The sequence below is a fragment of the Fusarium odoratissimum genome (assembly GCF_000260195.1).
Source record: "Fusarium odoratissimum NRRL 54006 unplaced genomic scaffold supercont1.3, whole genome shotgun sequence".
In the NCBI taxonomy this organism is placed as follows: Eukaryota; Fungi; Ascomycota; class Sordariomycetes; order Hypocreales; family Nectriaceae; genus Fusarium; species Fusarium odoratissimum.
This window is the reverse complement of record NW_022158689.1, coordinates 573,569-594,190: the sequence shown is the minus strand read 5'-3', so window position 1 is coordinate 594,190 and position 20,622 is coordinate 573,569. Positions and strand designations below refer to the sequence as shown.

The window sequence follows — 20,622 nt, the reverse complement described above, 5'->3', positions numbered from 1 at the left end:
CTCTGATCCCGATTAGAAGGGATCAGTTATCATCATCTTCCTAGTCACTTATTTCCCTTGATTACCCACGTTTCATCTTCCCTTCGCAGTAAGATACTATTCTGAATGAATACTCTTCCTAACACAGCTTTTCTGGTGGAAAACCACATCTGATGGGGAAAGGATTCGCTTTCGGCTTGTGCAGTTCTTCTCTACACTTTATACTGCTTTTCACGTGGTGATAATAGTATGATTAGATTGGGTGAATCTGGCTTTGGTGAATAACTCTCTTGCGTATGTATGGAGGAGGAACTGTGAGATATGGTTGAAGCGCCCTGTAAATTTGACTGATCATTGAGAGCTATTAATGAGTACGTCCACACCACCTTTCAAACTCCATAACGACTCAGCGCGCTCGTAGTATTCCATGGCGCAATTCACCTCTCTGTCGCGTGCTATCTTGGACTTCGTGGTTGCTTGGAGACATCCAATAGTCACGTGCTTGTGCTGGTTGGAGTTGCTTATGTAATTTTGCTCCTGCCTGGAGCTCTCGTTGGCCCGTGCACCTACTGCAAGGCAGAGCTGCGCCTGACGTGGACCTTTCCCGGAATGACCCTGCTGGAGCAAAACACCAACCAATTCATCGACTCCGACTCTTGTAATTCTCTTGACATCTCCTTTGTTTCTGCACAAACTTTATAATTCCGTCCTCGGGCCCTGTTTATGCCATTGGGCCTACACGGAAATAAGGCATTCTCTGCTACTCGACCATTCTTACCCCAGCAGCCTCTCGCATCGCCGCTCGTATTGCTACAGACCTCTCTAGCACGCCCACACGATCCCTCATATTCTTTCAAGATGCCCGGTATCGTCTCGGCTACCGGCGTCCTCGCCTTCCTTACCGACGAGGAGCCCGAACTCAAGGTCTTCGCTCTGCAGACCCTCAACGACGATATCGATACCGTCTGGACTGAGGTCGCTGCTGTGTTGACACAGATGTACGTCATCTTCGCGTCTCGCCTTTCATGGTGTGACAAGCTTTGCTAACATTGTCTTCAAGCGAGGCACTCTACGAGGACGAGTCGTTCCCTGAGCGTCAACTCGCTGCTCTTGTTCTTGCCAAGGTCTACTACCATCTCCAGGCCTACAATGACAGCATGGTCTTCGCCCTCGCCGCTGGCGACCTTTTCAAGCTCGATTCCCCTGGCGAGTTCGAGGAGACCATTATCTCTAAATGTGTCGACCAGTACATCGCTGTGAATGCTGCGAAGAAGGCGGCTCCTCAGGCTTCAAAGAACACCGACCTCCCCGAGCTGGCTACTACGTTCGCGAGCGGCGCCGAGGGTGCTGTCATGTCTCCCACCACACCTTTTTCGCAGACAACTCTACCTCCCAAGTCTCTTCTTTCCCGCGACTCGATCGACAACACGATGCTCGAGGCCACCTTCCAGCCTGCTTTCAAGCAAGGCCGCTCTGGTTCTATTGCTGAGCTCCCCGACCAGGCCACCGGCTCGCTTCAGAGAGTTGTTGAGAGGCTTTTCGAAAGCTGCTTAGAGCAGGGCCGCTACAGGCAAGTGGTAGGTATTGCGGTTGAGGCCAAGAAACTGGACGTTCTTCGAAGCGTCATCAAGCGCGCTAGCGATGATGAGAAGAAGGCCAAGTCTAACCCTCTCGAAAACTCTCCTGGCCCGGCAGAGGATCTCATGGAGTACACATTGGGTATTTGCATGGACATCGTCCAGGAGAGAGCCTTCCGAACCGAAATTTTGAGGCTAATTCTCGATCTCCTCAACGAGATTCCCAACCCAGATTACTTTGCCATCGCCAAGTGTGTCGTTTACCTTAACTCAGATGAGGAAGCATCTCGCATGCTGCGCAATCTTGTTGAAAAGGGCGACCGTTCTTCCATCGCCAATGCCTATCAAATTGCTTTCGACCTTTACGACAACGGTACACAGGAATTTCTCGGCAAGGTTCTTGCATCACTCCCAGCTAGCAAGCCTGTCAAGAAAGAGTCAGACGAGAACGGTGAACAGTCCAACGAGAGCGAATCTCTGCTTCAGAATAAGCAGGAAGCCCCCGAAAACGAGCTCCCTGAACAAGTATCCAAGGCCTATTCCAATATCCGAGAAATTCTTGATGGCAGCAAGACCATCCGTCTCAACCTCGAGTTCCTCTACCGCAACAACCGAACCGATCTGAGCATCCTCAACAAGGTCCGCGACAGTCTTGAGGGCCGAAACTCCATTTTCCACACTGCGGTCACGTTTTGCAATGCCTTTATGAACCAAGGAACTACAAACGACAAGTTCTTCCGTGATAACTTGGAGTGGTTGGGCAAGGCAGTCAACTGGTCCAAGTTCACGGCGACTGCCGCTCTTGGTGTCATTCACCGCGGAAACCTTTCTCAATCTAGAAAGCTACTTGAGCCTTATCTTCCCCGACAAGGTGGCCTCAGCAGTGGCTCTATCTTCAGCCAGGGTGGTGCTCTCTACGCCTATGGACTGATCCATGCCAACCATGGAGCCGACGCTCTGGACTACCTCAAGGAGCAGTTTAGCCAGGCTGAAGAGGAGGTCGTTCAGCATGGTGGTGCTCTGGGTCTGGGTATTGCCGGCATGGCCACTGGCGATTGGGAAATCTTTGAGAAGCTCCGAGAAATCTTGTTCCAGGATTCTGCTCTCAATGGTGAGGCTGTTGGTTTGGCTATGGGTCTTATCATGCTTGGCACCGGAAATGTCAAGGCTCTGGAGGATATGATTACATATGCGCACGAAACCACTCACGAGAAGATTGTCCGTGGTCTTGCTATTGGTATGGCACTTATTATGTTTGGCCGCCAAGAAGGAGCCGATGTTCTTATTGAAGGACTCCTTAACGACCCTGATCCCACGCTGCGATATGGTGGTATAATGACTGTTGCTCTTGCCTACTGCGGTACCGGTAGCAACAAGGCTATCCGAAAGCTCCTTCATATTGCTGTTAGCGATGTCAACGATGACGTCCGTCGTATCGCCGTCATGAGTCTGGGCTTCATCCTCTTCCGCAAGCCTGGAAGCGTGCCTCGTATGGTTGAGCTTCTCTCCGAATCATATAACCCTCACGTGCGATACGGTTCCGCCATGGCTCTGGGTATCTCATGCGCCGGTACAGGTCTTGACGAGGCCATCGACCTTCTTGAACCTATGATGAAGGACCCCACAGACTTTGTGCGACAGGGTGCCCTCATCTCTCTCGCCATGATCCTTGTTCAACAGAACGAGGTCATGAACCCCAAGGTTTCGTCAATCCGTAAGACTCTGAAGAAGGTGGTTGGCGACCGTCACGAGGATGCCATGACCAAGTTCGGTGCTGCTCTGGCGCTTGGTATCATTGACGCTGGTGGTCGCAACTGCACCATCGGCCTCCAGACACAGACTGGCAACCTCAACATGGCCGGCATTGTCGGTATGGCTGTATTCACACAATACTGGTACTGGTTCCCTTTTACCCACTTCCTGTCGCTTAGCTTCTCTCCCACTTCAATCATTGGACTTGATCACGATCTTGAGATGCCCAACTTTAAGTTCCACTGTGCTACACGACCCAGCCTTTTCGATTACCCGCCTGAGCAAGAAGTCAAGACCGAAGAAGGTCCTGCTCTGATTGCCACCGCGATCCTGTCAACAACTGCGCAGGCCAAACGACGAGCTCAGAAGAAGGAGCGCGCTCAGCGAAGAGAGAGCATGGAAATTGATACCGCCCCCTCTAAGAGCGGTGGCGACAAGATGGACGTGGACGAGGACAAGAAGGCGGACGAGACTAAGGATAAGAAGGAAGAGCAAGAGAAGGAACCGGCGGCTTCTGCGGACACCAAGAAGAAGCCCGAGAAGGAGAAGGTTGGGTACGAAATCGAAAACATGACCCGAGTTCTCCCTGGTCAACTCAAGTATATCAGCTTCCCCGCCGGCCGATACAAGCCCGTTAAGAAGGTGAGCATACAAGTCTTGCTGCGTCGTTTGCATTGCTAATTTTTTTTACAGCCCACTGGTGGTCCCCTGCTGCTGCACGATAGCCAGCCCGACGAGGAGAAGAGTCTACTTGAGGAGAAGCTTAAGAAGGTTACAACCGAACGGGCCCCTGTGGCTGGGCAACAAACTGGACGAGGCGGACGAGGCGGCGCTCAGCGCGCTGTGCTTGACAGTCTTGCCGAGTCTAGAGGAGGAGCCAACAGCGCTATGCTCGGACAGTTGCTTCGCAACCAAGGTCGATCACCATTCGGCCTGCTCGACGCCGAGCCCCAGACTCCTGGTGGTAACGCCTCAGGCGCCGCTGCTGCTGCGGGTGTACTGACCGCCGTCGATGAAGACTCAGATGACGATGAAGAGGCTCCTGTACCTAAGGAATTCGAGTACTTCACCGATGCTGGGGAGGATGACGATGATGATGATGACGAGTAGGTGTGAATGTGTCTCGGAACAGTTCAAAAGCGAGGACGGTACTGTGGAGATAGTTGGATTGTACACTTAGAAGGGCAGATCAAGCGAATAGAGCGGGTACGAGGCGAAGGCTAATGTACAATATGCCTGGGGACGATGTATTCACTTAGCCGAGAATAGCATTGGGTGGTCTACCACCCGTGATCTTATTTTGTCATCAACTCGATTAGAGAATATTCTTTCACTCTGATGCAAGCCATTGTTCTAGTAATTCGGTACTCATCGTGCGTTTGGCTGCAACAAACGCCATGTATCGCTCGCCAAGTTATAAACCCATTAGCCTGCTCTCAAACTCCAACCAAAACTACAAATCCCATTGCCATGCCATTTGCTCAAGTCTACACTTTTGTTTCCAACCCCGTAGGACCATCATCACAGATCCTCACCCGATGCCACGCTGTAGCAAGATTACCGCGAATATTCCATGTTGCTGCGTGACTCTCTGGTTGTGTGTTGTACACCTCGTCTGTAGCTTTCACAACAAACGTCGCACATCGCTTCCCGGATGGTGCGGGTTCAAACGCCTCCAACGGGACATCACCGTCAAACCTCCATCTCCGCCATGCCCAGGCTGCGTGACCATAGCAAGGCGATTCTTCACCCTCTTTTGTGGAACAGTCGGGAAGGATGGAGGCTTGAGACCAGTTTTTGCCGTTATCAAAGGAGATGTCGACACGAACGATGGCGCGGCCTCCACCAGAGTATGCGTAGCCAGCCAATGAAGCTGGTTTTGTATAAGTGTGAGAATTGTCATCCTTGGCTGTCCAGTCGCCAAGTTTGCACTTTGTAATGGCGCTTTGGACAGGTAATTCTTGAATGGCGGGTGCTGAATCCCAGTCGACTTTGGTCTGGTTCGGTCCAAAACACTTGTAATCGCGTCGCTGCCACTGAGATGTGCTCTCCTCGTCACTCAGCGTGACATGGTTCAACCATTTGACAGATCGCGCAGCAACATGCCCGGGAACGATAGCTCGTAGAGGAAACCCGTGATCACGCGGGAGAGTCTGGCCGTTCATTCTGTAGGCGAGTATCACGTCGCCTTGGGGATCAATAGCCTTTTTGATAGGAATCGATGCACCGTAAGCTTCTAGGCCGTTGAACTGAACATGCTTTACCTCGGATTCTCCTGTGAGGCCTGAATTCAGATCAAAGCCTGCATCTGCCAGTACGTCAGAGAGCAAGACGCCTTCCCAGCAGGCGTTTGAGATAGCTCCAGCAGTCCACGGAAGACCATTTGTTTTGCGACCTGATTCCTCATTCATGTGTCGCCGGCGGTTGCCAGAGCATTGAAGAGAGGCTGTGACTTTGTGGGATTTGAAGCGGTTCTTGAGGTCCGCGAGGGTGTATTCTTTTGTGGTTCCGTCAGGAAGTTCTATCGTGAGATTGTGGTCATTCTGGTTCTCGGCGATTGTTGGCACCCACATGTGGTTGCGCACGTAGAAAAGGTCATTAGGTGTAAGAAAGTCATTCGTCATAGCATAAGCCGGCGTCTCTGCGTTTCTGGGCTTCTGCGTCATTGTAATCAAGTCTGGATGTCGAACTGGATCATCCGAGAAAGGGTCCTCGATCTCTTCTCGCGCCGGTCGCCCATCGACGAGATCTGCTGGGTCGACGTACCCAATTAGATACTGATTTAGAATATCGTAAACGTAGTCATTTTTGTGTATAGAAAAGATATCCCAGTAGGGATCAATGGAGCCGCCCGCCGCGCGAAGGATAACATCGCCGCCAGGATGTGCTCCTATCCATTCAGTGATATCGTAGACTTTATCGCGGTGGATGACCCAGGGGTGATCAGAATGAGCATCGTGCTTGCGCACTTCGTTGATGCGATATCGAGGAAGAGAAGGATCTCGAGGATCATGGTCGTTTTCGTCATGGGCGATGGCGTCGCATCGTGTAGGAGATTGTTGCGCGAAGCTGTATGCGAGGTAGAAGGAAGCTGCTCCAGCGAGGAGAAATGCGAAGGAAGTGCTTGGGTCTCTCGATATCGTCGCAGACTTATCGGAAGCGGGAGGTTTTGTTGATGCAGATCTTGTGAGTCGTGTTGCGATGAAGGTGCGAGATTGTACCCTCACGGGAGCTTGTGATGCAGGGATAGATAAAGATCGTATGGGTCGTAGCTGGCTGGCCAAGCGCCGTGTTGATCGCGAGAACATGGCTACAGAAGAATCAAGAGAGTCACTTCAATAATGAGCAACAATGCATCTCCAACAAAAACACTTTGTGAGTATTGTCGCAAACGAAACAAATCTCTAGTAGACGTCACAGTGGACTTGATGGATCTCTAACAAAAATGACGTCGGGGAATATCTCGGAGAACAATCATCAAAACTGTGAGATGAAGAATCTCACTTTATATAAGTCCTTCTTTATTTCATGATAAGCCCAGCGGTGAGCAACGTGACACGTGAACAGCAGGAACGAGTCAGAAGAAAGCAATTACCTGAGATAAGATGAGATGAGATGAGATGCCGAGAGAAGCATCGTGACTTACAGTCGCTTTCTTGAGGTTCACAGAGCGTGGACATTATTTTGGTCGCCGATCAAATTGCAATCGCCGACTGTTTGTTATTAAAAGTTACGTCACTTGACACATGACGAGATAATATCATTGGTCGACACGCCGAAAGACGCCCGGAATGGAAGGTAACTCCCCTGAAGGTGCTACGGCTCAGTGATGGGACCCCTGTAATCGCCTGCAGCCACTTTTAAGCGGCACAACTGCCGGTCAGCCAAATGTTAGTAACCTCGTATCAATCCCCGACGACAAAGATATTGATATCTTCTGTGTTCTTCATTAGATGGACAACGCCCGTTCTGTAAGATGGCATAGACACTTCAACGCTCTTAATGTCTGTTGCCCAACCAGAGGATGTACTAAATCAAGCTCTGTATCGGCAAACAGACTCGTATCCGGGCACGAAAACAGCTTCGTGTACTGTGTGTCCGTGTAAGTTGCACATATGCCAATCGCCGGAAACTTGTCCTTGGCCTTTCGTTGGCCAAGACAACTTGTTGTTCCTCAACAAATATGGAAAGAGATCTGATGCCGCTCTTGATCGTTGAGACCGTTCGCTTGCTGCCTGGTCCGTCGTCCGTTTGCTTGCCCCTTGCCCAGTAATTGTATTACATTGGTGCCTTTCATATAGAACTCGGATCGCTTTTGTTCGATAGTTGGTTCGCTTGACCCAGATTACCATTGATCTACGGACATATCAAAGGCACATACCATATACTTTGCAGCAACCTCATGCCGTAAACTACGACAAAGATACCAATCAACAGGGCAAACCCTCACCTGCAGCGCATATGAATAGCAAGTCGGGTCTAACTCAGAAGAGAAACCTCTTCCTCTTCATCAGATGTGGCTTCTGCCCGGGCCGAATTCAATGCTTTAGCATTCATCGCAAAAGTATAGCTTGAACAGGACTAGAGATACTACATAGTACGTTCTCTAAAATGCCAAGCATCGCGTTCTCCATCAAAAAGCAGTTAAAAAATGCTAATCCAATGGTGGTACCCGACATTGGGTTGGCGTAATCTCTGCTCTATATCTTTATTCTGGTGTTTATATTACTTGCGCTTGGTGTTTTCTAGGTCGTTGATATAGAGGAGGGGCTTTCTCGTCCTCGTCAACACCAACCATCCAGTACCTTTACTCTACAAGCCTACATATAATACTTCGGTCAATGGCTATAGGTGATCAGACCCACATCTTCCACAAAAAAGAAGAATTTGCAAAAAACAACATACAACACCGGGGATTCGCTGGTCGTCACCGACCCAACTACTAATCCAGCGCTTCGCAGCTTGACTATGGGAGAGCGGACGGGATCCCGTATTTTCTACGAGCTTTGGTCGTATGTGACAGAAGGAGCTGATGCAATAGTATATATCGATGTGCCTTGAGTCATGGAGAAGCTTAATGGCCGTGGCCGGAACCCGACGTGTAAGCTTTACCACTGACATTCACCACATGGCTAGACAGCAGAGAAACAATTCATTTCTATTCCTACTGGAACTCTACAGTGTATTACGTGCTCAGTAGTGTACCGATCCAAGACTGCTCTAATCATCGAAAACTCCGTATCGACCACCGAGATTCTTCCAGCTGAACCATCAATCAACCCCCAGCATGTTCTTCCAGCGAGTCTAATCCGCCCAAAGTAAGTTAGCAAAACGGTGATTCTCAACCGACACAGACTATCCAAAACATCCCATATGAACCCAGTATTAGTCGCCGCCGCCATCACATCCATCAAAACCACCCGAGTCAGTGTGACCGAAATCATGAGAATGCGATCCATAATCATGACTATGGGAGTTGCTATGACTGGGACTGTAGCTATTGCCATGGCCATGGCCATGACCGGATGACCACCAATGGCTACGGCCGGCTGAAGCTGAACTCGAACCAGCGCTGTGGTGGTGGTTTGCCGAGCTAGAACCTGCCTTCTCGGTGGACAAATCTCCGTGATTATAGACACCCAAAGTGTTATCATGTTCCGTAGAACCATGTCGGGCAGCCCTTGTGCCGGCTCCGTGTACAGGAGTAGACGTGAAGCCTTCGTCGTCTTTGTTATGGTCCACGCTGAACTCGGTGACTTTAGGGAGAACGGTAGTATCGATGGCCTTGCCTTTGGAACTCTTCTGAGTTTTCTCTGAAACAAAGGCCTTCTTGGGCGACCAGGCACCATTAAATCCCCCGACGGATTTCCCACTCTCGGGTCTCTCTTCCAGTTCGATTCCGTTCTGATCCGACTTCTTCACCACGCGCTGGTTGTCCTTGGAGCGGAAGAGATTGGTTAACTTGATCCACAGCCGCCTCACGTTGTCCTTGCTACAGATCAGACATGGGAGACAGAAAAGTGTCCGGAAAAACTTTCCACAACTCTTCTTGTCTTCCTTGAATTCGCCAGTGCGTCTCTTGTTAAGAAGATCTCGGAGTATAATTCCCACGAAGAAGGCCAAGATGGCTGCAAGAATTGCCAAGGAAGTGATGCCATCCTTGTCGGCTTTGAAGATCGGATAGTCTTGAGCTTTGGTGGTGGTGTTATTTGTCGAGTTTCCGGCGAGTAATGTTTGAGTTGGCATGGTTAAGTTGCTTCTGACCCTTGTAGCTAATGAAGGGATCACGACATTGGTGTCGAAGACCGATATCGAGGTTGGGGCCATCATGATCGCTGATATCAAGTTGAGTGAAAGTGATGTTTGCTGAGCCTGGAGTCCACGAAGGTCATATAATCATGAGACGGAAAGACTTAAGGATGGACGGAGAGAGAAGTTCGTGCCGAAGGAGAAGAAACATATAGTTTATTTAAAGATGTTTTCCTTCATGCGAAAAGGTTCATTCGAAAGTTTGTGAGAATATTGGATGATGCGCGCACGAAAGCTTCTTGTTTAGAAATAGTTACTTTGAAGAACTCACCACATTGGATATGCCATCGCTGAGCGGTTGACTGTCTTCAGAGACTTCCTTCTTCTTCTAGAAGTCACCCAGGTTTCGATATCTTGAGAAGTCGCGATAGTCTTTCTGACGAAAGAATATGAGTAAAGAACCTTTTCGCTATAGTGTTTTTTTCACTTCCACCTCAGGGTTGAACTAAGATGCCTCCCAGGACATGTTGCCGACTTAATGAACAACGGATTGGCGGTGCTTCTTTTATTCGACGCATGGTGAAGTGAAAGTGTTTCAAACGATAAAGTATATCGTTTTGACTTTCATACCTCAGAGTTGAAGCACAGAACGTCTGGGTCAAAGTGTAAAAGAATTTATCATATGCAGTCTTCGCATCGAATAGTAGGATAGATAAGGAAATAACTTCTGAATAAAGATTAGTAGCAAAGAGATACCTAAGGGAAGAAACGACAAGATATCTCAGGCAATAAGACTGTAACTTTCCGCTGTCAAAATACTGTACGGGCAATAGACTACATGAATTGTACATTAGGGATTGCCTAACCTGTACTTACCTCATACTAGATGTCTTATTTGTAAGTCTCCAGACGGACCAAAGTTTATCTCTGCGCAAAACTTTAGTACAAGAAACGACGACTTGTTTAATAATCCCTCACATCTTGAACCTCGCATTGTTTAATTACCTATCCCTTGTGATCCAATCTGTATAGAGAAATGGGTAAAGTCGGCGCCAGTGCCAGGGCAGTGACAGCGACAGCCTCAGTGTCAGTGCCGCCGCAATGGCGACTCCAGTATCATCATCGCCTTCTATATCGCCCTCCACATCAGCAACCTCGCTCCTCCGTCGCGTCGGCTCAATCAAGACCAAAAATGACATTTCTGAGCGTCTCGAGACTCTGAGGATGAGTGCGTCTCCAGTCTTTACCTCTGCATCATAAACACAACAACTCGGCTGACTTCATAATGCCCTTTCAAGGCAGTGCGAAAGCGCGCACAAGAAGTGTGTCTAATCCTTCATCTTGGAGGAACCGCTCGCAGCCTCCTACGCCTAGTTCTACTGTGTTTCCCGGGCTGGGTGTATCGCAGAGTGCACATCGTCAAGGACTCCCGGCTTGGGATCGGACGCTTGATGCTGTGTATCACGGCGCTTTTGAGAAAGGGAGTTTCGAAAAGGTGCTTAATTCTTTCTATGAGAACAATGCGAGAAAGAAACCAAGTTCTGGGTATTTCCGACTGCCTGATTCTGTGCGGTACCGGATCTGTCGCTATCTACTCCCGCCCTGCGACAAGCCCCTGCGTTTGAACAAACATGCACTTAGCCGTGATGTTTGGCGCAAACAAGACTTTGAGTCACCTTCATCAACATTACTTCAACTCTCCTTCTACTTTGAAGTATCTTTCGCATTTCGCGCGGACGTTCTTGTCGCCTTTCTGCAGAATACAAAACTACACGCCGTCTTGTCGCCATTCACTGGACCGAGAGTGAGCCCACTTGCAACAACATGGCTTAACAACTACGGCATGTACGCAAACAACATCGTCATCGAACTCGACATGACGCATTTGGGCTGCGGCTCCGAGCCCGGGGCTGTAGAATTGTCGCCAAACGTGGAGCAGATCGAGAAACTGCTCCAAGATTTCATCAATGCACAAATGACGCGAAAGGAATCGTGTCCCATGAAGAGTCTGGTCCTCCTCTGTCGACGTTTCCACGGAAGACGGCCCCAAATAGCAATCGTCTCGCCGCCTCGCGCCATCAGTAGTCGACCAGGTTCACGCTCGGCGTCACGATCAGCATCGCGAAGCGCCAAGACACCGGAGCCGTACAGTCCAACAGCGACAACACCTCGACGATTCAACTTTGACGAAGATGCTGGAGGCCTACGAAGTCTAAACTCACCCGATGCCATCAACCCAACCTACCCAACTGTAGCACCCGTGGAAGAGTATTGTCCCGACTCGTACCTCCTTTTCTGCAACAATGTCCTGCATCTCAAGGGTCGCATCGGTTCGGTCCGCATGTGCGGGTTCAGCGAGAAGTACACAGCGCGATTCATGGGGACGTTATTCTCGAATAACAGCAATATCACGAAGAGATACGCATACCGTGTTGCGCCATCGACGATATGGCCTAAACTAGTTGGCCAGAAGTCCTACGTCGATACTGGGGATGGAAATCTTTCGCTCGACGAGCACGAAGTCTCCGCTACCAATGACATCCCCAGCTCTTTGCGCATCTGGGAGGGCTGCGTACAACTTCCTCCGCCCCAGATCGACGCAAGCGGAGATTTGCTCCTCCCCGCCATTGTGGGCGATTTGCAGAAGCTGAGGAACACTCATGCGAGAAGTGCGACTAGCTTGTCGGAGCGGACATGTGAGGATCTACGAAAGGAGGATTCGAAGGGCGATTCGTTGGACAAGAGGACGATTGCGTGGTTCAAGAGCAATTACGGCAAGGGGAAGCTCAAGAAGAAGAAGAGAGTGTTGAGCAGAGACGCTGCTACGACGTATTGACGCGGCATGTGGCTGAAAAATGGAGAACAGATGATGTGTACGATATATTCAACGATGATTACGATAGGCCGTATAGATTCATCAGGTCATACAATCACAACTCTTCGTGCCATCTAGAGAAACAAAAGAACTCTAACTAGACTCCGCCTTTTCATGGACAAATATCCTCACTGCTTTTGTAGAGACTGTCAAGAGTTAGCAACAAACCCTCAATCCAAAGTATATGGGGATGGTGTGTAAACTTACGATCGCAAACTTGCTTCTGGCCCGAATTCTGCTTCCGAAGAGCACCAGAACCCATGGAATAAGGGTCAGAACTGAAGCGATACCACCCAACACACAACCTGCGTTTCTCAAACCAAGATTGTCAAACATGATGCCGGTCAACACAGGGAATATGCCACCAAGCACATTGCGACAGAAACTCTGTGCGGCAAGGGCTGAAGAGGCGTACATGTGATATGTATCAGCAAGGTAGTTGAACGTGGCAAGGTAGACAGAGTAAATGCCCCAGTTTGCGAAGCCAATACCAATAGCTTGTGTATAGTGACTCGTGCTAATGGGACTCAAGAACGCAACGAATAAACCAGCCGGGAGTAAGAGGGCAGTGAGACAGGAAAAGTATAGCCGTGCCTCGGGAGAATCAGCAGGGAAATGCTTCCTTATAAATCGCCAGAAACGGGAAACCTCCTTCTCATCAACGTGTCCGCTCCAGAGCGGATGTTTCATCAGGTTCTCTTGAAGAATGCCCACTACGGTGGCGATGATAGCAGACGCCATCATTGCAACATAGATGCGCATTGACATGTTGTAGTTGTCGGAATAGAGATACGGTACGATGGAGAAGGAGAGGTAGAGGACGGCCCAGGAGAAAGCAGCCCAGAGAGAAAACGAAAAGACAACTGGCTCCGTGAACAAGAGGTAAAAGGGTCGCATGACGGAGGTAGCCATCATTTGTCGAAGAGGGGGTCGTTGTTCGTCTGCCTCAACGAGCCATCGTATTCTTCGTAATTGTGTTTGTCTGTTGTACTCGAGCATCGTTTCGTGTCTTGGCATGGTCTTGACGCTTGAAGATGACGAGCTGCAGGTATCTTCTCGAGGCTCAGTCACCCAAACTCCATAGACACCTGCATCCTCAAGCTGCTGATACCACTGATTCAACTTCTTAGCTTTGCGTGACAGCAGAACCGAGCCTCGCGTCTCTTTGAACAAGATCAAGATGGCAACCAGCAGCAGTCCATCAAGAATCACCTGGTGCCAAAACGACCATTTCCAAGCCATCGTATCGTCCTCAAGGTCGTTGACGAAAGCAGCAGACACCAAAGGTCCAAGGCCAGTTCCAAAGAGGACGAAACCACTGAAAAGAGCCATCGGGGTATTCCTTTCCTCCTTCTCCCACAAATCAGCAATGACACCGCCGACGACTGAACTAAAGACAGAGCCGCCGACACCAACAAAGAAGCGAGCGATCAACATGCCAGCCAAGTTAGGCATAACAGAGCAGACAGCTTGTGAGATGACGAACACAAAACCAGCGAGGATAAAAACAGGACGTCTACCCCAGATCTCAGAAATGGGGGCGAGTGCCATTGGTGCAATAGCGAAACCCGCACAGAAAGTCGTGATTCCGACGAGTGTGGCTGTATGACTTGCTCCGATATCTCTAGCCATTGCTCTCGAGGGCGGCGAGTAAGTACCAGCAGTATATGCAGTCAGCATGGTCGCGATGCACGAGAGCGCGAGGAAGATGTTTTTGCGTGCTCGCGGCAACGTGAAGGGTGAAGCGTAGGATCGAAGATCTGGGCATGGTGGGAGATTCTGTACAACATTTGAGTCTGATAAGGGTGGTGATGGTAGGGGAGTGTTGAGTGTTAAATATAGATAGGATATAGGGTCTTCACTACCAAGATTCGGTTGTGCTGATGAAGGCGGGAGGGTGCTGGGCCCAATCTCGAGATCGTCATGATTCTGAAAGGAAGCACCCGCGGTCTGAATCGTATCTGATTCCTTCATATCGATAGTTCGTGATGTTCAATATCCAGAAACAGACAGATTATACAGCAGCGATAGTCCAACGACATCCGAATATTTCACCAGACACACAGCGGTGAGAGAAGAAGAGCAGAATGGATGGGAGACACAAGGGCGGATTATGATTACAATAAGAACAGGACAGGAACAACGACCGTGTTGTATCCGGTGCGTAAACCCGGGATTATCAAGGGCTGGGTGAGGGTCAAAAGGCGGGATACCAACGGGAATAATGGTGTCTTGGCGCTGTATCCGCCTGCTAGGCCCACGTTTGAGGTGTGACTCGGACACTGGGAAACGCTAACGGGGAATACATTCTCTCCGATGGGTCATTGAGGGAGGGAGGAGATGTTTGTGCGGCACGGCCAGGTCAGACACAGGCCAGTGATATCTTGGGCCGATCAGTGACTGCGTGTAAGACATAGACCCCAACTGATGAAATACAAGACTTGACCGTTGTTACAGCGTCACTTCAAACAGTAAGAGAGGATGTTGGTAAGATCAAGCTTCCTCTCTCCGGTCCTACGTATACGACCTTTCGCAAATAACCCATCCGGGGACAATGCCGTAGTCCTCCATCATAGCCCAGCATCAAGGCATCGGGAACAAGACGGACGTGAACAAAGCCAGACGCTAAACCCCTAGACCAAGCCTCTTTCGCACGCCAAGTCACCCACCACCAACAAACTACCTGCTGAATTTCGAGATGCCGTTCGGCAGCCACTTCTTTAGGAAAGCCACGCTCGGATGATAACAGCCGAGAAGATACTCAATTGGACCATGTACCCGAGGAACAACAGTCTCGACCTTTTGAGGGGGTTCGGTAATAAGCAGAGATGATTTAACGCTTGCTATTACCGGATATCTCGTTTGCAGATCTGAGATTCCCACCCCGCACACAATTTGTGAAATCTGGGCATACGTGTACTTTTAGTGGACGGAAAAAGATTCTGCGCTGCCATTCATGCGTGGAGGGTACCGAGGATCTGTAACTGATACCGCATCTTTTGTGACGAGTGCTGCAGACTGGGGGAGAGAATTGTCAAAGTGGACACGTGAATGCCCATGTGACCGGATTCTCCGCTGCTGCATCTATTACTCATTAGTCTCATGTTTAGATTGCTTGAATGATTCAAACGATGTGAAAGCCACAGTGGGATCTTTGGGAACGAATGAGAGACGGATCCGAAAATAAGTGAGGATGCGATCCATTGCCCGAAATGAATCAGTCAAAGAAGCTTGTTTCTTTTCTTCTCCTTTAGGTTGTAATCCCGAGATCTAGATAATATTATTACACCCTGGCCAGCCTTATCTCTATATCTTAGTCGAGATCGTCGACACTCGTCTGCTCGTTTCCCTTCTCATCAATCTTCGGGCCCAATTGCTCCGTCGCTTCCTTCAACGCCCCATCCCCATCAAACTCCTCATTCTCCTCAGTAGCTTTCTCAGGCTGTTTAAAAGAATCCTGTGCCCCCTCCTTCAACGACCCATCCTCATTTACATAATCCTTGTGATACAGCGAGAACAGAATCACGAGGTACGGCTCCCCAGTTTCTTTGTTGCGCAAGACATATCTGAGTTGATGTGAGCGTTTCGGGCCGGGCCTGTAACGAGTGTAAACGAAAAGGTATGGAATTGGAATGAATCGTAGTGCAAGTGTGACAAAATTTCCCGGCGCCGTGGAAAAGCAGGGTTTGGCTTACCTGAGACCTTGACCGTCCCAGTACTTCATGATAGGTAGCTGGAAGCCAGGTAGGTTCAACGCAAGGTCTGAGAAGTTGAGATACGGATTGAAGAAGTCGAAGCCGTATGTCTGGTCATACTCAAACACCCACTTCTCTTTGGCATCGGCTCTGAGAGCCCACTTCATTCTCGCCTTGCTGGTGAGAGGAGCGCCGACTTCCTCACGAGCTTCGAGACCATCTTCATCGCCACCCTCTTCGAACCAAAGACCACCCTTCTCTTCATCAAACTCGCCGTTGCCCACATGAATGGTGTTGAAAGAACTCAACGCGGGGCCGTACAAGAAGGGCTTATCAGCATAGGCATCACCATCCAGACCCGGATCAATCCACCAGCGCACTATACTCATAGCCGTGTTGAAACCAGGCGGTAGACGATCTCGAATGGGATGATCAAAGTCATTGCCGAACTGAAGATCCGTGGCCTTGATACCATCGCCCTCATCACTGGAGGGCTTCTTTGGTGTGAAGCGGAATGAGATGCTGTATTGATCCCTGTTGTAGGCGTGAGGCTCGGTTGAGAAGTATGGTGAAGTCGTCGGTGAGTTGCGAGGAAGACCCTTGTAGTCGTTGACGCGGACGTTGAGCTCAATGTCAGCGCGATCGCTCTTGATGGTGACGGGCTTGGCGGTGTTGACTGGGACCTCGACCTGTTGTGATTGATCGTAATCAGGGCCAGCTGTGATTCGAAGGACGTAATTCTCAGCCATTTTGTCTATTCTGCCGTGTATTTTCTATATCGCTTGTAAGTGTGATCAAAGCATTCGCTGTATCAAGAATGAAGGCGATTATGAATGACGTAACCAATTCCGTTGGTGAGACTAAGAAAGAAGCCAGCCGATGTTGGTGCTGTAACATGAAAAGCCCAACTGTTGAACAATGGAAATGGAATAACAACGCACGAGTCTAGTTTTATTGTTGACTTTGATTGTGGCGTTGATAATGGCCTTACAAGTATGACGTGAGGGTTTTTTTTTTTTTTACCTCTCATGCTGCGTTTCGAGACTCCATTCATTCGGTCAACCACGCCAGCCTAAAAGCAGCTCCGCCATCGCATGGCATCGTTTTTTCCGAAAACATCACAGCAAAATGACATAGGAATGAAGCTCAATTCTATGTTGTGTCATTAACAGTCACCACAAGGTCAAGTCAGCTGGCATTCGTCGCTGTGCACAGCATATGTAGGGGCACTGGTAGAGAAACACGCTGTCAGTTCTCAGGTTAGAAGATACGTTTTGAGATGGCATTGCATGATCGCAACAGATTCGTCAGTCTGGTCGTCTAATTTGAGCCTCATCAGCTGAATTATCGGCTTCTTGTCGTCTGAGGTGTTGCCAGTTTTCGTCGGAGAACTGGATGCCTTAGTTTCTGCCTCAGGCTAACCAGGCGCTTCTGCCTGCTTTTCACCCTCCCAGTCTCACTTCTCACTCATCCCCTACAGGTCTTCCCCAATTTTGGGCCCATTGAGTCTCCTCAACACCAGACGTTCAGTCAAACACATCATCAAGGCATATCAATACCTCATTTTTCTATCATTGCCAACAGCCTCACTCACTTTCGCATCGTCGCTTGTCTAACTACCTCTATTCTGATACGTGCAATATATCACTTATCCCTGCAACAAGCAGCAAATGGCATTCATCCTCAAAAGCAACATTCAACACATAATGCTTGCATATAATCATTCTCTAAGCACAATATACTAACATACTCTATATACACCTAACAAATTATTAATAGCTTCGCCACTCTTAAAAACGTCGCTCAATTCACCGTGCCAGTTCATAAACGCCAGATCTCAAAACTATACAGATGTTGCCAATCCTACCTTCACTCCACCATCACGCATCTTTCATCTCTCGCGAGACTTATCGGAGCTCACTCCGGATGCTGTTTGGTCCTGGGCGATGTGCGCCAGCGCATTTATCACTGCATCCATCAGCAAGAGAAGGAGGCCTCTTGGCCATGTAAGTATTAACATACTCTGCACGTCCATCTTGGATCTTGTCGCCAAGTAGAATTCTTGATTTATTCTATCCTGTTCATGATCGCCTGAGCGATTGCATGGACAAAACTCAAAGTCTGTCGACAGTGGAGGCAGGTCTGGCGTGGAGAGTCGGGTATCCCTGGGTGTATCGGGGCGCCAGTCGTCTGCGAGGATAACTCGTTCAGAGATGTGCCACTCCAGCTCTAGGTGACTAGGTTCCACGGGTGCTGAGTGACACCAGGACCCCGCGTAAGCAAAGCCTCCGTCAGGAGCGAGATGGGATGGTTGCCAGCTACCTCGCCAGTTATCAATGGCCGCCTCAAGTGAGACACCATATGGCTTGCGCGGAGCCGTCTGATAGAGTTCATATTCTGGCTCCAGGCCAGGTGAGGACAGCTGGGCTCTGTTTGAGCACTGATCCAAGTCTGGCAGCTGGTATGGGCCAGGTGTTCTGGGTACTTCATTCCGCAGCCGAGCATCCGCTTCTCTGATCCGCTCAACACGGCGAGGGATCTCAGCCAAGCGGCGAGATCTGGAGGCGGCACTACCAGCAGTGGGCTCGTCTTGGTACCTGCGCCTCTTTGAATGGAGTTTCTTTTCAGTGACCTGGTTCTGGGACGATAGCAGGGCACTGCTTTGTGTAAACTCTGGGGCGGAGGACGACAAGGGAGGAAAGCGGGAAGAACGAGGAGAAGTCATCTCATCGTCATTGAGGAAAGGGTTAATTGCCATGTTAAGTGGAAGGGGACGTTCACAAGTGTGATGGGAAATATGGAGATCAAGTGAGAGCAACAGCAATGTAGGACAGGTGTGGATGCGAGGTTGTCCTACTTGGACTTAAAGGGTTCTTGAACGCTATCAAGTGATGTAGTGAAATGGAAATGTGATTGGGAAGTTTTTTTTGATGGGATTTTGATGGGAAGAGTGAAGTGATACGAAAGGGGGAGAATGAGAGAAAATGGTCGAGGGGGGAGGAGGACTATATATGGGAGGCCCAGGGAACGACACTCCTACTTCCCCCGCATCGTCCAATCAGAGTGCAGTATTTACAACCTCTCACAACCTCACTCCTAGCCTATCCCACCACCCACGATTAAGCACATGAACTATCATCGTTCTTCCTACTCCTCAATCCTCATATAAGTCGACAACGATAACGGATTGGACCCTTCTGTATGCACGATCTGACATCGTGTCGTGTAAGACACCGGAAGATAATAAGGCTGTCCCATTGACAACTGACTACCAGAAGCCTTGTGCGTAACTCGACTCTTTGCAGCGTTATTCGGGTCACCCGATGGAACTGGGTTATTCTACTACACTTGAAGTTGTTTATATTTCCTCTTTCCTCTTCTTTCCTTTGCATACCCAATAAGCAAGTCCGGTAAAACATCCCGGTTTGACAACCCCGTATCTATCACAACGCCGGTCATACAGACCGAGGTGTATCACACTCACTGCGAGCACCAACGCATTGATGGTATATGCCCCCTGGCGTGGTTGCGATTGCATGTGCAACTACGATGAGGTTTCTGCAATCACCCGCATGTTTCGGGTTTGTCGAGGGGTGCGTATTATGCTCGATGGTATTAGTGAGGAATACTTGTCTATGATACTTCAATATGCGGATTACTTGAGGAAGCTACCTGCATACGTTGGTTGCCCATTATCGGTAAGGCTGACTATGCTACTGCAGCGATTGTCTATAAGGAAATGAAGAGATGCATTCCCTCCTGGTCGTAAGCCTCGCAACGTTGCGTGTAGTATCTCATGTAACTCAAATTGTGTGTGTATACAATAGGATCCGAGATTCTGTATTTTCGGGAGAATGCGTAACTGAGCCCCCGAATTTGCGTGATACCAACTGGCCTAGTTCTTAAAAGTGGAAAAGGGCAGAGGGAGAGGTTGCGGATTTGATGGTTCGCAACGTCTTAGTGCTTGTGAAGGTGTGGTAGGATCAATTGGGTGCCTGACAGCTCCCCACTGTCTCAGTACTGGCTGGGTACTCACAAACTGCGACGGGGGAGTGAGAAGAGGAGGTAGATATCAGAACCCACGCACTGTGAAACCTGCAGCAAGTGGATACTCCTTAAGCTTAGCGTGTAACCGAATAAGTGCGTTGTGAAGGCACACTTGCCCGCTAACATCGTTGTACAATCTTCAAATTCGAGTAACAGTCGCTGGGGTTCAGATGTGGCTCAGCGAAGGATTGGAAGTTGGGACGCAACTCTGACGGAGATAACTGGACAGCACATCTTCTGGCTCATCGCACGAGGCGTTCCCCTGCCCGTAAGCTTGCATATTTAGGAACGCCCACTGTGTTTTCTTTTTGAGACTTCTCATGAGCCGCAGTTTACCCGCATTGACAGACACAGACCCGAATTCTAGCCAATTGTTCAAGACTCAACTCTTCATAGTGTCACCATTCTGTGCTCCTAGAAATTGACTGCTTGCGTACGGCTCTCCCTA

The 20,622-nt window shown here is 49.4% G+C and overlaps 7 protein-coding genes and 1 non-coding gene across 10 annotated transcripts; 2 read left to right on the top strand and 6 right to left on the bottom strand.

Moving 5' to 3' along the window:
• The first annotated feature begins 577 nt into the window (after nucleotides 1–577).
• FOIG_02622 (26S proteasome regulatory subunit N2) lies at nucleotides 578–6,903 on the top strand. Its single transcript, XM_031199958.1, has 3 exons — nucleotides 578–977; nucleotides 1,040–3,950; nucleotides 4,002–6,903. The coding sequence occupies exons 1-3, from the start codon at nucleotides 703–705 to the stop codon at nucleotides 4,416–4,418; spliced, it is 3,603 nt and encodes a 1,200-aa protein (XP_031069726.1). The 5' UTR covers nucleotides 578–702; the 3' UTR covers nucleotides 4,419–6,903.
• On the bottom strand, nucleotides 4,510–6,929 carry FOIG_02621 (uncharacterized protein). Its single transcript, XM_031199957.1, has one exon. The coding sequence runs from the start codon at nucleotides 6,614–6,616 to the stop codon at nucleotides 4,796–4,798; it is 1,821 nt and encodes a 606-aa protein (XP_031069725.1). The 5' UTR covers nucleotides 6,617–6,929; the 3' UTR covers nucleotides 4,510–4,795.
• Nucleotides 6,930–8,206: 1,277 nt separating this feature from the next.
• Nucleotides 8,207–8,322, bottom strand: FOIG_02620. Its single transcript, XR_004093418.1, has one exon. It is a non-coding gene; the product is annotated as a 5S ribosomal RNA (ribosomal RNA).
• Nucleotides 8,323–8,693: 371 nt separating this feature from the next.
• On the bottom strand, nucleotides 8,694–9,554 carry FOIG_02619 (uncharacterized protein; the record flags this gene model as incomplete). Its single annotated transcript, XM_031199956.1, has 1 exon — nucleotides 8,694–9,554. The coding sequence occupies one exon, from the start codon at nucleotides 9,552–9,554 to the stop codon at nucleotides 8,694–8,696; it is 861 nt and encodes a 286-aa protein (XP_031069724.1).
• A 948-nt stretch (nucleotides 9,555–10,502) lies between these two features.
• FOIG_02618 (uncharacterized protein) lies at nucleotides 10,503–12,616 on the top strand. Its single transcript, XM_031199955.1, has 2 exons — nucleotides 10,503–10,785; nucleotides 10,856–12,616. The coding sequence occupies exons 1-2, from the start codon at nucleotides 10,659–10,661 to the stop codon at nucleotides 12,391–12,393; spliced, it is 1,665 nt and encodes a 554-aa protein (XP_031069723.1). The 5' UTR covers nucleotides 10,503–10,658; the 3' UTR covers nucleotides 12,394–12,616.
• FOIG_02617 (uncharacterized protein) lies at nucleotides 10,790–14,935 on the bottom strand. Its single transcript, XM_031199954.1, has 2 exons — nucleotides 12,640–14,935; nucleotides 10,790–12,578 (listed from the first exon to the last, which is right to left on the bottom strand). Exons 1-2 carry the CDS (start codon nucleotides 14,404–14,406, stop codon nucleotides 12,561–12,563), a joined length of 1,785 nt encoding a protein of 594 aa, XP_031069722.1. The 5' UTR covers nucleotides 14,407–14,935; the 3' UTR covers nucleotides 10,790–12,560.
• A 669-nt stretch (nucleotides 14,936–15,604) lies between these two features.
• FOIG_02616 (uncharacterized protein) lies at nucleotides 15,605–17,189 on the bottom strand. Of its 2 annotated transcripts, none has more exons than XM_031199952.1 (2): nucleotides 16,128–17,189; nucleotides 15,605–16,028 (listed from the first exon to the last, which is right to left on the bottom strand). In XM_031199952.1, exons 1-2 carry the CDS (start codon nucleotides 16,874–16,876, stop codon nucleotides 15,746–15,748), a joined length of 1,032 nt encoding a protein of 343 aa, XP_031069720.1. In that variant the 5' UTR covers nucleotides 16,877–17,189; the 3' UTR covers nucleotides 15,605–15,745. The 2 variants fall into 2 exon arrangements, with proteins under 2 accessions (XP_031069720.1, XP_031069721.1); XM_031199953.1 differs by having other exon boundaries at nucleotides 15,605–15,998.
• A 300-nt stretch (nucleotides 17,190–17,489) lies between these two features.
• On the bottom strand, nucleotides 17,490–20,009 carry FOIG_02615 (uncharacterized protein). Of its 2 annotated transcripts, none has more exons than XM_031199951.1 (2): nucleotides 18,150–20,009; nucleotides 17,490–18,095 (listed from the first exon to the last, which is right to left on the bottom strand). In XM_031199951.1, exons 1-2 carry the CDS (start codon nucleotides 18,883–18,885, stop codon nucleotides 18,019–18,021), a joined length of 813 nt encoding a protein of 270 aa, XP_031069719.1. In that variant the 5' UTR covers nucleotides 18,886–20,009; the 3' UTR covers nucleotides 17,490–18,018. The 2 variants fall into 2 exon arrangements, with proteins under 2 accessions (XP_031069719.1, XP_031069718.1); XM_031199950.1 differs by having other exon boundaries at nucleotides 17,592–19,732; nucleotides 19,800–19,890.
• Nucleotides 20,010–20,622: the final 613 nt, after the last annotated feature.

What these genes read in the sequence shown, in the direction of transcription:
- FOIG_02615 (XM_031199950.1), bottom strand. Translation starts at nt 18,885, where the DNA reads ATGGCAATTAACCCTTTCCTCAATGACGATGAGATGACTTCTCCTCGT.
- FOIG_02617 (XM_031199954.1), bottom strand. Translation starts at nt 14,406, where the DNA reads ATGAAGGAATCAGATACGATTCAGACCGCGGGTGCTTCCTTTCAGAAT.
- FOIG_02616 (XM_031199952.1), bottom strand. Translation starts at nt 16,876, where the DNA reads ATGGCTGAGAATTACGTCCTTCGAATCACAGCTGGCCCTGATTACGAT. An exon ending in TGGGACGGTCAAGGTCTCAG is followed by an intron (nt 16,029 to 16,127) that starts GTAAGCCAAACC and finishes CACTCGTTACAG; the next exon opens with GCCCGGCCCGAAACGCTCAC.
- FOIG_02621 (XM_031199957.1), bottom strand. Translation starts at nt 6,616, where the DNA reads ATGTTCTCGCGATCAACACGGCGCTTGGCCAGCCAGCTACGACCCATA.
- FOIG_02618 (XM_031199955.1), top strand. Translation starts at nt 10,659, where the DNA reads ATGGCGACTCCAGTATCATCATCGCCTTCTATATCGCCCTCCACATCA. An exon ending in TCTCGAGACTCTGAGGATGA is followed by an intron (nt 10,786 to 10,855) that starts GTGCGTCTCCAG and finishes TGCCCTTTCAAG; the next exon opens with GCAGTGCGAAAGCGCGCACA.
- FOIG_02622 (XM_031199958.1), top strand. Translation starts at nt 703, where the DNA reads ATGCCATTGGGCCTACACGGAAATAAGGCATTCTCTGCTACTCGACCA. An exon ending in GCTGCTGTGTTGACACAGAT is followed by an intron (nt 978 to 1,039) that starts GTACGTCATCTT and finishes ATTGTCTTCAAG; the next exon opens with CGAGGCACTCTACGAGGACG. An exon ending in GATACAAGCCCGTTAAGAAG is followed by an intron (nt 3,951 to 4,001) that starts GTGAGCATACAA and finishes TTTTTTTTACAG; the next exon opens with CCCACTGGTGGTCCCCTGCT.